This window comes from Neoarius graeffei, chromosome 13, assembly GCF_027579695.1.
Source record: "Neoarius graeffei isolate fNeoGra1 chromosome 13, fNeoGra1.pri, whole genome shotgun sequence".
Classification (NCBI taxonomy): Eukaryota; Metazoa; Chordata; class Actinopteri; order Siluriformes; family Ariidae; genus Neoarius; species Neoarius graeffei.
Window position 1 is genome coordinate 74,214,689 of NC_083581.1, and position 14,670 is coordinate 74,229,358.

Genomic DNA, 14,670 nt, shown 5'->3' on the forward strand with positions numbered 1-14,670 from the left:
GTGTTCCAATCACTTCCATGGCCACAGGTGTATAAAATCAAGCACCTAGGCATGCAGACTGTTTTTACAGTTTGGAGCTGGCCCCTTCCTCTTCCAACATGACTGTGCACCAGTGCACAAAGCAAGGTCCATAAAGACATGGATGACAGAGTCTGGTGTGGATGAACTTGACTGGCCTGCACAGAGTCCTGACCTCAACCCGATAGAACACCTTTGGGATGAATTAGAGCGGAGACTGAGAGCCAGGCCTTCTCGTCCAACATCAGTGTGTGACCTCACAAATGCGCTTCTGGAAGAATGGTCAAAAATTCCCATAAACACACTCCTAAACCTTGTGGACAGCCTTCCCAGAAGAGTTGAAGCTGTTCTAGCTGCAAAGGGTGGACCGACGTCATATTGAACCCATGGCCGTAACTACCACTGAGGACACCGAGGTCATGTCCTCGGTATTTTTTTCAGAAATTTAAAATTGGTCTACGCTGAATTCGAGCAGCGATCAATGTAAAACGCAGCGTCCACATCCACATGTCATCTGTATTTGCCCCCAATAAAATTCACATTTGTCTAATGTCATCTGAAATCTCTCAGCCTCTATCTCTATCATTGCCGTGTCTAACGCAGCGTCACGCGACGTAGCCTATACTAGTGTCGGCCGGGGAAGTTGGGTTTTGGATAAAACAGGCAGGGTGTATTATGTCTTATATTAAATATAGTTAGGTTTTTTTTTCTTTTTTATCAGACATCTAGTTTTTAGGTTTGTTTACCTGACATGTTTCGACGTGCGACTGTCGTCTTCCTCAGAGTGTCACCGGATGTTATTGGTGATGCATCTTTTATCAGCTGATGTTTCCGAAGGCGTGGCCTTCCTGTCTGGTTTGACAGGTCGGTCACACCTTCTACTGTCTGTTCGTCCCCTGCAAGATGGCACTCCAGGTATGGGAGAGCATGTATGCTCCCTCATCCCGGTTGATGGTCCTCGGGCTTCGCTTACGGATCTCCATGGCCTCCCTGATCCAGCGCTGATGTTTGTTATCTTCTGTGCGGATGACTCTGGCATTCCCCCAGTCCATAATATGATTTTCCCTTTTGCAGTGATCTGTTATAGCTGACTTATAATTTTCCTGTTGTGCCTTTTCTTTTATTGTTCGGGTTTGTCTTGTAGCTGTCTCCTTTTCGCACTCTTTCTTATGTTAATTTTTTCTTGTGTTGAAACTCCTTCCTGTCTCCCCGATGTAAGTTTTATTGCATAATTGACATGGAATCTCATATATGGTGTTGCATCTGTTGTCCGGATGTATTCTGTCTTTGGGATGAACCAGGATCTGATGGAGTGTTGTGTATGGTTTGACAGGTGTGTTAATGTTGTGTTTCCTCATTGCTCTTTGAATGCGTTCAGTTATTCCCCTAATGTATGGTAATGTCACTACTCCCCTGTGTTCTTGTTTGTTGGTTTGTTTTTTCTCTTTCTTCTGTGTTTTGTTGTTCTTAACCTGTTCCACCCCTTTGGATATTGCCCATTGTGGATATTGACATGCCTTCAGTGCGTGTTGTATATGTTATTCCTCCTGTTCTTTGTCCTGTGGATCTGTAATTATTGCTGTGCGTTCATGTAATGTTCTGACTACAGATATTTTGTGCATTATGGGGTGTTCGGAAGTCCAGTTTAAATATTGGTCGGTGTGTGTGGGTTTTCTGTGTACTTTTATTTTGATGTCCCCATCTTCTGTGTGATGTATTTTTAAGTCCAAAAATGCTATTGACTGCTCCGTTTCTTCTTCATGTGTGAATTTTATATTACCGGTATTGTCTATGGCGTTGAGATGGTCGGTGAGTTGTTGAGTGTGTCCCCTCTTCACTTTTTCTAGTATGTCATCCACGTAATGTTTCCAGAGTGTTGGCCTGTATTCTGCTGGTATTGTAGTGAGTGCTTTCTGCTCAAGATCTTCCATGAAAAAGCCACACATGATGGCTGATAGTGGGTCTCCCATGGCAAAACCTTCCTTCTGTCTGTAAATTGTATTCCTGAACTGAAAGTATGTGGATGTGGCAATGAATTGAAGGAGCTGAGTGACGTCTTGTACAGTGAGGTTTGTGCGTTTCTTGAGCGTCCTGTCTGTTTTTAATTTTTCTTGTATTATCTGTATGGTGGCTTCCGTGGGTGTTCTGGTGAAAAGAGATATGATGTCGTGTGATATGAAAACTTCGTCTTGCTGCATTTTGATGTTTTTTAGTTCTTCTGCCAGTTGTTTTGAGTTTTTGCAGTGTTGGTCTGTGAGTCCTAGTAATGGTTTGATTATTTCGGTGAGTGCTTTTGATAAGTTGTATGTCACTGAACCAATGCTATCTACTATGGGGCATAATGGTGTTCCTGGTTTGTGTATCTTTGGTGTGCCGTAAATCCTGGGGATGACATTGGCTGTGGGTACTAAATGATTGTATGCCTGCTTATCTATTTTATTTTCATTGAGTAGTGGTTTGAGTAGTGCTTTAAGTTTCTTTTTCTTGTCTTCTGTTGGGTCTTTTCTTAATATCTCAAATGTGTTGTCACTGAGTAATTCAATCATTTTCCGTTCATATTCATTAGTGTCCATAATAACTGTTGTCCTGCCTTTATCTGCTGGGAGGATTGTGATGTCTTTATTTTTTGCTAATGTTTTCATAGCTTTGGCTTCCTGTTTTGTGATGTTACTGGGTGGTGGTTTGGCCGTTTTCAATATACCAGCTATTGCGTTTCTTAGTGCTGCTTTTTGTCCCTGATCCTGTATTTTCTCACATGCTAATTCAGTTGCCAGAATGAATTCATCGTGTGGTATGTTGTTCGGTGTGACAGCGTAGTTGAGTACTTTTGCTAATATACTGCGTTCTGATTGTGAGAGTTTGTACCTTGATATGTTATGAATCCATTTTTCGTTGATGTGTGCGTGCTCCGGTTCTGCCTTCTTTTTCTGTGCGATGAGTTTGTCCAGTTTTCGGATTTGTCGGGTTTTTGTCTTGGTGAATTCCTGCTCGTGTATGTCTGCCAAGTGTCTGTGTACTGCTAATTCCATTTCCTTGTTCTGTGGAAACCGGCGTTTGAAAGTTTCCGTCTCCCTATGTAGTTCGCTGTTGATATTATTTAGTTTGTCAGTTGTGCACTGTATCCGTTCTTTTACCAGAGTCATCCGCACTTTCCTAATCATCTTTTCCGCGTTTCTGGTTGGAATCGGGTTCTTGATGTTCAGGCTGGCCAGTACGACTTCCTCATCCCGGCAGCGCAGATTGAATCTCAGGTGGTTCCTGTAGCATGCCCGTTTTCATGTCAATCTCTCTAGGCGGCGAAACTCCTTGATGCTTTCATCTCCGTAACTTATTCATAATCTTTCGATTACATTCATTATGTCTTATATTAAATATAGTTAGGTTTTTTTTCTTTTTTATCAGACATCTAGTTTTTAGGTTTGTTTACCTGACATGTTTCGACGTGCGACTGTCGTCTTCCTCAGAGTGTCACCGGATGTTATTGGTGACGCATCTTTTATCAGCTGATGTTTCCGAAGGCGTGGCCTTCCTGTCTGGTTTGACAGCGCTGGATCAGGGAGGCCATGGAGATCCGTAAGCGAAGCCCGAGGACCATCAACCGGGATGAGGGAGCATACATGCTCTCCCATACCTGGAATGCCATCTTGCAGGGGATGAACAGACAGTAGAAGGCGTGACCGACCTGTCAAACCAGACAGGAAGGCCACGCCTTCGGAAACATCAGCTGATAAAAGATGCGTCACCAATAACATCCGGTGACACTCTGAGGAAGACGACAGTCGCACGTCGAAACATGTCAGGTAAACAAACCTAAAAACTAGATGTCTGATAAAAAAGAAAAAAAAAACCTAACTATAGGCAGGGTGTAGTCTACGCTCTATCATACCTAACCTAACGTAGGCTAATAGTCACATCGCATTATAGAGCTTTACCTGAGTGCAAAACATAGACCGCGGAACCGCCCGGGCCAGGGGGGCCGTGGCCCAGGTAACTTTTTGAAAATTATTTAAAAAATAGGCTAAACCAATATTTTTTGACGTTGAGCGGACTCGAGCCTGGCATGAACCGCTCCGACGCGCTATAATGACACCAATCTATCACCAGCCAATCAGGAAACTTAATCAAACGCATCCCCCACCCACCAATCTATCACCAGCCAATCAGGAGACTTAATCAAACGCATCCCCCGCCCACCAATTTATCACCAGCCAATCAGGAGACTTAATCAAATGCATCCCCCGCCCACTTGTGTCCGCGTCTGAGACGTTGAATTTTCACAGAAGGAGGGAAGAAGTTGACTGAGGTAAGACTGTTTGATAAATTAATGAATGAATAAGAGAGGAGTTTCAACATATAGGGCTTAAGTTTGTTACCGTTAAATAAGCATTGCTTGTACAGTAGCGTTATGTCGTTACAACGTTGACCCACTTTTAACGTGCCGAGTACCGACTGTAGCCGCTAACATGCTAATTAGCTTGCTGTCAGAAGAGCAAAGACCTTAAATTGCTCTGTGTAAATTAGAAAATGGCGCAACTTCCTCTGCAGCCGTTAACTCAACTTGTCTTGAGTTTTGAGCCAATCACAACAGGGCAGCACTGTGGCCTGAGGTAAAACATGATAGTTTTAGTTTGTTTAAATTACAAAAATGAGTCCACCCAATGACTGTCTCATATACTCTTCATATACTCATACTGTTTAAATAATGCAATAAAACTAATCTTTAAAAGTGGAATTTACTCAAACTGTTTGCACAGAATGAACTTTGGGGTTAACAGTGTAATAGTGTTGCAGTGTTCTGCAAATCTGCAATTTAATATTTCAGATCTTGAGACATGAAAGTGCTATTTTAAAAAATAAAAGGTCAGAAATGTTTTCTTTGTCGTCTATTTAGTTCATTTTATTTCCTCAATAATTTTCCTTAATTGAGAAATCGGTCTGGGCTCTTATGGGTTAATCAGTAGCCTGCATGCTAGTACATGTTCCATTTACAGTCAAACATTTTGATGTACTCCAGGATCAATTTTGATTAATCAAAAATCTGCATAGTAGTACAGTCTGAAGATGCTCTTGCACATTTGGTGTCAATTGAGCAAAAATTATGGGAGGATATAGGTTTAATAAGTTTTACAATTTTTGAAGTGAGTGATGGATTGATAAGTTTAGATGTGTTCAATATTTTCTTATCTTCAGACATAATATTGTAGATGCTTCTTTACTTGCTTGATAGTTTTGACCGGGACTCCAATCTTCCTCAGAAGATCCTTAAATTAAATTCATTATAGACATGAACTTAAAATCATTGTTTTATTTTATGGCCTCGGTGCCCTGGCTTTTGGCCTTCGTGCCCTCGGCATCAGCAGAGCGTTCGTTTTCCACACTTCGTCGACTGAAATCATACCTCCGATCCACAATGACACAAAAGAGACTGAATGACTTGATGAACTGCCATATTCACCGTGACATTCTGGAACAAACTGACATGACAGCCATCGCAAAGGAGTTCGTACAGGCCAATGACGGATGCAGGCAGGCCTTTGGGAAGTTTTAAGGGTAAGTCATTGGTTACTTCTATTAGCACGGCCGAGTGCACTGCTTCCTCTGTTTTTCAGTGTTTGTATACTGCATTGGTACTGATACAAGCAAGTTGTTTAAGTTGAGTTAGCCTACTACCGAGGTGCTTTTGTTGTGTACTGTTGGCTGTTTTATCATTTTATTCTGCGCAGTTACCGTATGTGCTGGCATGTTGTGGGCTAAAGTCATGAGGCCAAAAAAAAAAAATGTGTGTTTCCGGTTACGTAGATTTCAAAACTAGGGTCGGTAGGCAGGCATTTTTTTTTTTTGAATTTTTTTTTCAAGATGGCCGCCATAATCTATATTTAGACAGGAATAATTTCACAAAATATAATGAATTTCTTTGCAGGTCACCTGAGTTACCACCTTCTGATGAATCTGATGCAGCATGAGACACCTTTTAACATGAATTTTTCAGTAAACATAACAGCTCCATGAGAGAGAGAGCAGCCCCGCCCCTCTCTGCTCCCTGAGTGCAGCTCGTCGCCTTGGTAACGGTGCAGGGAAAAGACACAATATAACAAGCAAAGAGCGCTTTTTCAGGGTGTCTACAGGTTTGTCCAAGTTAAAGGCCCGGTCACACAGCACTCCGCGTCTATATCACGTACAAAAAGATACAAAAATCTGGTGGACGTGGTCGTAAGTGGTAATTTTTGGTCAATTTTGGCTTTGCCGTGCTTTGTACGGGGTATGGCCGTCGGCGGCTGTTTCACTGCTGCAGCACTGCCAAATCACGGGTAACCGCGGCTCAGCGTCGTTGGAAGAGCGGCTTGCTGCGCATATAAAAGCGATAGGATATGTTGAGCCTGTATCAGTTGGTTCTGTTGGTGCTGGAGCATTAAGATGAGGACATCACAGCGTTGAGGGTTCATGTTCACCCCTTGACATCTAGACTGCAAGTGCCGAGGTCTCAGAAAATTATGGTATTTACATGCCGCAAATCAGAAGTGATGCAGAAGTGATTAGACAGTGATCAATCGAATTTAGAACTTGTTTGAGACGTCGTTTAACGGGCTTAGACAGTGCTATGTACGCGGAAAAATCCATTTCTCAGTGATAAGCCGCTAAACACACGCTATATCCCGTGATACCAACGCGTAACACCCGTCCGATGACCGTGCTCTGCCCGTGATAGACCGCCAAACTTTCGCGTCTTACCACGTCTCCCCAAGTTTTAATAACGGCCGGGACACTGATTATCACGTGTTTTTCACGTGTGTTGCACGTCTTTACCACGTGTGCCGGCCGTGGTTGTCCGCGGTCTAAAGTTTTGAGCAGTCCAAAACTTTTTGCCGCGTCCGACGCCGTTCCGATTTTCCCCTGCGTCCTGTCACGTCTGTATATCGACTGTAACACGTCTTAACTTCGACATCAACACGAACAACATCGTCTGCTTCACGGGAGAGCACTTTTTGACGGGTTTTGGCCGTGATAAAGCCGTAAAGCGCTGTGTGACCGGGCCTTAAATTTAAGACTTTTTAAGACCATGTTCCAAAAGAAATTAAGACCAAATCTAAAGTCACGCAAAAACGTACTCTTTTGGAAAAAAAAAACAACTATATAATTTAATGTAACTTATTGTTCTTGTAAACATTCACCAGAAAACACTATTCTAGTAGAAGTACTTCATTTATTTTCCTTGACAGGCATTCACACACTCAGAACACAATATAAGGAGGATAAACTTGTAACAATGTGACAGTCAGAATGCAGTCACAATGTTTGAATCCAAGGCCGTCCTTAAAAAAAAATCCGTTTCCTGTCCACCGGGTGAGCAAAAAAATTTTCAGTCGGGAGGGAGGGATTTTTTTTTTTAATGGATGGATAAGAAAATCACAATGCTGTGTTTGCTTTTTCTTTCAGTACTTTTTTTATTACAAAAGCAGACACATTTAATAAAATGACAGTTTAATCAACTGAAACTTGTACAAAAACTTTAAGTTAGCATTTTAAATGCTGACTGCAACATTTGCAAAACTTTTACAAAGGTACTTAAAATGTCCGACACACGGACTTTTTGTAGTTCTAAATCGACCGGCGGATGAGTTACTCTCCCTTCATCAACGAAGTCGGCGGGGAATTTGTGGTTATTATCGGTACAAACAGCGCGAATCACAACTTAAATGAGTGCGGTTCAGTTTGACATTGTTGTCAGTCCGTTAGATAAACATTTAATTTTATTAAAATCGAAAATTAATATTTAGAGCCTGTGGGCTACAAAAATAAGTCATTAAAGTAGCCGGCTGGACTTAATTGTGTAGTCGGCTGTATGGCCGGCAGCCGGCGCTTGTGGAAAGCCCTGATTTTCCCAGTGAGTAACAAAAACTTCCGGTTCACGCGGTTGGGTTATATGTAAAAGTCGCGACTGGGAAAAAAACGAAAAAAAAGTTTAGGGTCAGGCGGTACGGATTAGGGTCGGTCGGCTAACCGGAAACGCACACATTTTTTTTTTTTTGGCCTGACCGATGGATTAATCTATGTATAGCCTTCTGTGCTGTTGGCTGTTTTGGCAGTTTATTCTGCGCACTTCTGTGCTGGCATATTGTGGACTAAAGTCATAACTGATGCTGGGGTTATTAGTGTTGGCTGTTTTGGCATTTTATTCTGCGCAGTTATGTGCTGGCATATTGTGGAAACGCATACACACACATGCGCGCGCGCACACACACGCAGCTCTGACAAAACCGCAGGCATATTCCCATACTTTCCTCTGACCGAGCACCGCCGAGTGCACTTCTCTGTGTTCAGTGTTTCTCTCTATAGTGCTTTAGTACTGGTACAAGCAAGCAGTTTAAGTTGACCCAGATAGCAGAGGGACGTTGAAACGGTGCCGATTCTTGGTCAGAATGGTCGGTTTCCGTCGTAAGTCAGAAAATCAACGCTGAAACGGCGCCGTTAAACGTCGATTTCTCTGCCGTCGGAGAAGGTCGATTTATCACTGTTGAATCACCGTGGGTAAAGGTTGATCTGTCGACCATCAGAGAAGGTCGAATATACGATGTTGAACCATCGTCACTTTTGCCGGCCAGTTTTCAACATTGGTAGGATGAGCAACTAATTGTTCAGAATATAAATTGCCACTGTTTGTCTTATCCTGCTTACACATAGATACGAGTAAATGATATAAGTATAAGTGATAATGATAAGTAAATGATAAAAAAAGAACAAAAACCAGTTTACTTTCTTAACTCAGCAATGGATTGGACCCATCTTTGAAAGTTTTTTTGCAAATAACTTAACATTTCCAAGATGATCATAAATTAATTCTAATTTATAATTCTAATTTATAATTTATAATTATTTAATTCATAATGTCCCATAATGCAGTGCGATTACTACTGCTGTTTACTGGATGACGTCATTTTCGTTATATACCTGGGTGCATGTGAAACTCCCACACCACTCGGTTGGATCGCGACTCTCTTGTGGATCGGCCTGCTGTTACGCTTGGACCATTGAAACAACATTGAGAAAAACACTGGACCATGCTACATTTTCATTCATCCCTGGACATCTGGTACGTACCATTATTCAGTCACTAATAAAGGGAATTTCGAATACAATTTCAAGCAGTTTAAGAAGTTATGATGAACTTCAGTCATATCACGCATTGGAGAAATTTCCCTCAACTAGTATCCATTTGAAACAACAACAATGCAGATGCATTATTCAATCAAAAAACGAGTCGAAGTACTTGTCTTGTTGGAGTGAAAACTTAGCGTTGGAGTGAAAACTTAGCGTTTAAATCGAACATGTAGGTCTAGGTCGCATGTCGTTTTGAGCTGACCTGTTCTTTTGTGTAGCCATGGGTCGCGCCTCGCGGCCATGAACTTTAAAGATTATCCAGGCTACCAACACTTCTGTAGTGACCACTTTGTTTGAGGTACCACAAACGAAATTGCTTATATTCCCTCAACTAATACAATAAACATGCAGATGCATTGTTTAGTCGAGAACTAGTCAAAGTAGTTGTCTTGATGGAGTGAAAACAAAGCATTTCAATCGAGTATATAGGCCGTGGTTATAACCGGTAGCTCTATACCCGGCTTGAGGGGGTTGGGCTTTGTAACGCTATGGGTCGCAGCCATTAGAACATGACTCCAGACATTGTTAAAACATTGTTGGTATTAAAACAGAACTTTCTATAAAACAATTGTTTGAACTGTGCGTGTGCGCGCGCGTGTGTGTGTGTGTGTGTGTCCATTTGAAACAATAAACATGCAGATGCATTATTCAATCGAAAAACGAGTCGAAGTACTTGTCTTGTTGGAGTGAAAACTTAGCGTTGGTGTGAAAACTTGGCGTTTAAATCGAGCATGTAGGCCTAGGTCGCATGTCGTTTTGAGCTGACTTGTTCTTTTGTGTAGCCATGGGTCGCGCCTCGCGGCCATGAACTTTAAAGATTATCCAGCTACCAACGCTTCTGTAGTGACCACTTTGTTTGAGGTACCACGAATGAAATTGCTTATCTTCCCTCAACTAATACAATAAACATGCAGATGCATAGTTTAGTCGAAAACTAGTCAAAGTAGTGGTCTTGATGGAGTGAAAACAAAGCATTTCAATCGAGTATATAGGCCGTGGTTATAACCGGTAGCTATACCCGGCTTGAGGGGGCTGGGCTTTGTAACGCTGTAGGCCTATACTGCCCTACAAAGCCAAAAGACCTTAACTCATCAGACTCATTACAGGCTTCTGCCTTGGTTTTCCCTTTGCTTTTGGAAGTTACGGTAAAAACGACGTCTTATTGTTACCAGAAAAAAAACAGAAATGACTCGAAATAATTCATCACATGATACAACTGATGTCCTCTGTTCCAAAAATGCCAATAACTCATGTTGACCTTAAGTGATATTAAGGTCTTTTGGCTTTGTAGGGCAGCATGGGTCGCAGCCATTAGAACATGACTCCAGACATTGTTAAAACATTGTTGGTATTAAAACAGAACTTTCTATAAAACAATTGTTTGAACTGTGTGTGTGTGTGTGTGTGTGTGTGTGTGTGTGTGTGTAAGGTTATTTCAAATGTAATGACATAAATGTTGTTGTCTTATGGCCCTTTTCCACTACCCTTTTTCAGCTCACTTCAGCTCGCTTCAGCCCGACACGGCTCGCATTTCGACTACCAAAAACCAGCACGACTCAGCTCTTTTCAGCCCTGCTTAGCTCCTAAAACTCGCACCGTTTTGGAGTGGGGCTGAAGCGAGCCAAACCGTGCCGAGTGAGGCTGGGGGCGTGAGCAGACACTCCCCTGTGCACTGATTGGTGAGGAGGAGTGTCCTCACATGCCCACACACGCCCCGCGAGCACGCTGGGATCTGTAAACACCGCAAACCCGGAAGGAGAAGAATTACGAATTACGAGAATTTCTGAAGCCTTATGCGCCTCGTCTCATCTATATGCTCTTGCCAGTATCTGTTGGCGTTGTCGGTGACAACAAGCCACAGCACCAAGACCAGCAACACTAACGACTCCATGTCCTCCATGTTTATTGTTTACTATTCGGGTCGTGAGACTAACGCTTAAAAGATCACTGATGTCACTGTTTGCGCTGCTTAACGACATCACCTGACGTCCACCCACTTTCGCTAACTCCACCCAATGTGTCCACCCACTTCCAGCCAGCACGGTTCAGCGCGGTTGTAGTCGAAATGCAACTCCAACAGCCCCGCTCAGCCCAACACGGCTCAGCCCGACTCGGCACGGCACGGCTCAGCCCGACTCAGCCGCGTTTGTAGTGGAAAAGCGGCATTTGTTCCCCCCATGTTTACCTCAATGGAACCTGAAGACCACTACCCCGTCATTCCCTCAAAAGGTACTGCAGACATTTATTTCTTTAGGGGAGAAAATATGGCTTCTTATTGGTCAAAAAGAAGACGTGTTGTGACAGCTACTGAAATGTCAGAAAGGCAGATTCTGTCCGATTTTGAGTCATCTCTGGGTAATCCTGCTGCTCAAGTCTCTCCTTCAATTGCATCACCCAAGCCTGCATCATCAATGGGTTTAGATGAGGATGGTGGGGATTCTGTTGAGTTGGGAGGGTGCAGTGATGCAGAGTCTGACAGCAGTAGCATGTCTTCAGAGGGTGACAGTCATATTGATGGTGACTCTTTTGAAGAGTCAGGGCTTCACCAAAAATTAAAACACTGGGCTGCATCATTCTCTGTGCCTTTGATTGCCATTACTGCTCTGTTGACCATTTTGAGAACAAGCCACCCTGAACTGCCCAAGGATGCTAGGACCTTATTGGGCACTAAGCCTGCAGTACCATTACAGACCGTAGGTAATGGGGAATACTTCCATTTTGGCTTGGCAAAGGGAATTTTGTCCAAATTAAGCACCATCCATTTACCAGATGTTATTCAAACAATAAGAGTTCAATTTAACATCGATGGTCTCCCTATTTTCAAAAGCACCAGGCTTCAGTTTTGGCCTATTTTGGCACTGATTGATTGCGATTACACCAGAACACCGTTTTTAGTTGGCATCTTTTGTGGCCCTGGAAAACCCTCCAATGTGTTTTGATTATCTGACGCAGTTTGTTAAAGACCTCTCTGATCTGCTTTGCAATGGGGTAACATTTGGAGGTAGAAAGCTGAGGGTGGCCATTTCATCCTTCATTTGTGATGCTCCTGCTCGAGCATTTGTAAAACAAATTAAATGCCATAATGGGTACTCCGGATGCGATAAATGCCATCAGACTGGTATTTGGCAGAAAAAAATGACGTATCCTGAGACTGATGTTAGGCTAAGGTCAGACGAGGAGTTTGAAAATATAGTAGATGAGGACCACCACATCAACAGAAGTCCTCTGACGGGTCTGGTGAAAATGGTGTCTGCCTTCCCAATAGATTATATGCATTTATGTTGCCTTGGCGTTATGAAAAAGTTGATACATTTTTGGATGAGGGGGAAAAACTCTACAAGGCAGCCTACAAGAGCCATTAAAGCCATCTCCGAAAAGTTAATACAGCTTCGTCCGTATACTCCAGCTGAATTTGCATGGAAACCCCGTGAACTCGCCGCAACTGATAGGTGGAAAGCGGCAGAGCTGCGCCAATTTATGATTTACAGTGGGCCATTAGTTCTGAGGGACATTCTTCCACAAGATCTCTATGAAAACTTCATGTTGTTTTCTGTGGCCATGTTTTTGCTACTCACACCAAACATTTCTGAAAGTATGGTTTGTTTTTCCGAAAAATTGTTAATGGCTTTTGTAAAGCATTTTGGAGAGGTGTATGGTAAAGACGAGATTGTGTTTAGCGTACATCAAACAATACATCTGACACATGAGTACCGCCAGTATGGTTCCCTAGACAACATCTCATCCTTTCCTTACGAGAATTATTTGGGTAAACTAAAAAAAATGCTACGCAAGCCATCTCAACCTTTACAACAGGTTGTCAAATGCCTTTCAGAGGAGCCAGTTTGTTTATTTCCACCACCACCTACACAACCACAGTTGTTACACCCACACCAGGAGGGCACATTACCCCAACACTTAAGTTCTGGCCAGCAATTTAAAAAAGTGCATTTCAGTGATTTCTGTTTTTCTTCAAAGCAGGGCGATGATTGCCTAGTGATTAAAAATGAAATCGTAATGGTGAAAAACATAATTAAACATGGTGACTCTGTCTTTGTGGTTTACATGAAATTCAAGAGGAGGGAGTCATATTTCCACTATCCTTGCCCCTCCACAAGCCTTGGCTGCTACAGAGTATTTGGCATAGACAGCTGCCTTAACGTTGACCGGCTTGAGGTTGTCCAGGGCAAATGTGTGTTGTTCCCAGATGGAGAGACCTTTGTGGCAATCCCTCTTCGTCACCATTCATAAACCTATATGGGAATAAAAAAAAAAAAACACAACCCCCCCCCCCCCCCCCCCACACACACACACACACACACAAAGAAACACATCTTTACTTATGCATTAGAAGGAATCTGGACAGTTGGAGTACTCCAGCTGGATGGCAGGCACTAACTATCCTTTCCATGGAGTACTTTTTTTTTTTTTATTATAGATGGCACAGATTTGGAAAGTTGTGGAATTCCAAGACCGGAGTGCAGCAGTTGTGTCGTCCAGCTGGGTGGTAGATGTTGACGGAGAAGTGGGATGCTACTGGCCACCCTTTGGCGGAAACAAAGCTGTGAAGGCCGCCATGAACTGCACCCCCCCGGGACAAGGATGGCGATTCCATCAAAAAATAAGGGTGCTGGCAACCTGTGGTGAGCTGCATAGCTACTTCATTAAACCAATGACAATACTTCAATACTGCATTAAGCCAATTTCATTAAGACTGCCTTCCCTTTCAGGCACCTTTGCCAAAGCAAGACGTTACCTGACCCGATCGCTTGAGGAAGGCTGCCTTACAGCAGACCTGCAATCGGATGATGGTGAGATGGGGCCAAGGAAAAGACGGTAAAAGTGTTTTCTTTTTTAAATCACAACTTGCAGTTATAAGTTCAATTACGGTTTCGTTTGTGTTTTGAGCTGTGTCAGTAAGGTCCTGGTTTTATTTTAAAGACCAAACAAAAGGTATTTGGAGGAGGACAGCGAGGAGGAGGCAGGACCAAGCCGTAGGGGGAGGAGGCCACCATCTATTGACGCCACTCAGCTGGACAGCGAGTGGCAATTCCCCTCCCTTAATGAAGGTGACTATCTGTACCACTTGTTGTTGTTCTACTAAAGACCTAGAAGTTGTCTGAAATAATAATGCTTTCATTTCCGTCTTCAGACACCCAGCCAGGCCTGTTTCTTCACAGCCAGCCATTAACTCATGGTAACTATGCATTTCCTTTATTTATGCCAGAAATTAAAATACCAATGAGTAAGTGAAGATATGTTTTGATCAACTGACTGCTTACTATTTTTCAGATTCACCGTCGTCAGAAACCCCGCCAGGCCCTTTCCTTCACAGCCAGCCACTAACCCATGGTAACTATGCATTGCCTTGATTTATGCCATAAACGACTAAAAAAACAAAACAAAACAACAAACAAATATCTATGTAGATACGTTTTGATCAACTGACTATACAATTTTTCAGATTCACCCCAGCCACGTCACCGCTTCCATGGTAAG

At 42.8% G+C, this 14,670-nt stretch overlaps 1 protein-coding gene across 1 annotated transcript in view; it reads left to right on the forward strand.

The window, feature by feature from the left end:
• The window catches only part of LOC132895959 (polymeric immunoglobulin receptor-like), a 37,693-nt gene extending 23,682 nt beyond the window's left edge, over window positions 1-14,011 (forward strand). Inside the window, exon 6 of the mRNA XM_060936693.1 lies at window positions 13,902-14,011. Within this exon, the coding sequence (XP_060792676.1) occupies window positions 13,902-14,011 (110 nt within the window). The remainder of the gene's footprint in view (window positions 1-13,901) is intronic.
• Window positions 14,012-14,670: the final 659 nt, after the last annotated feature.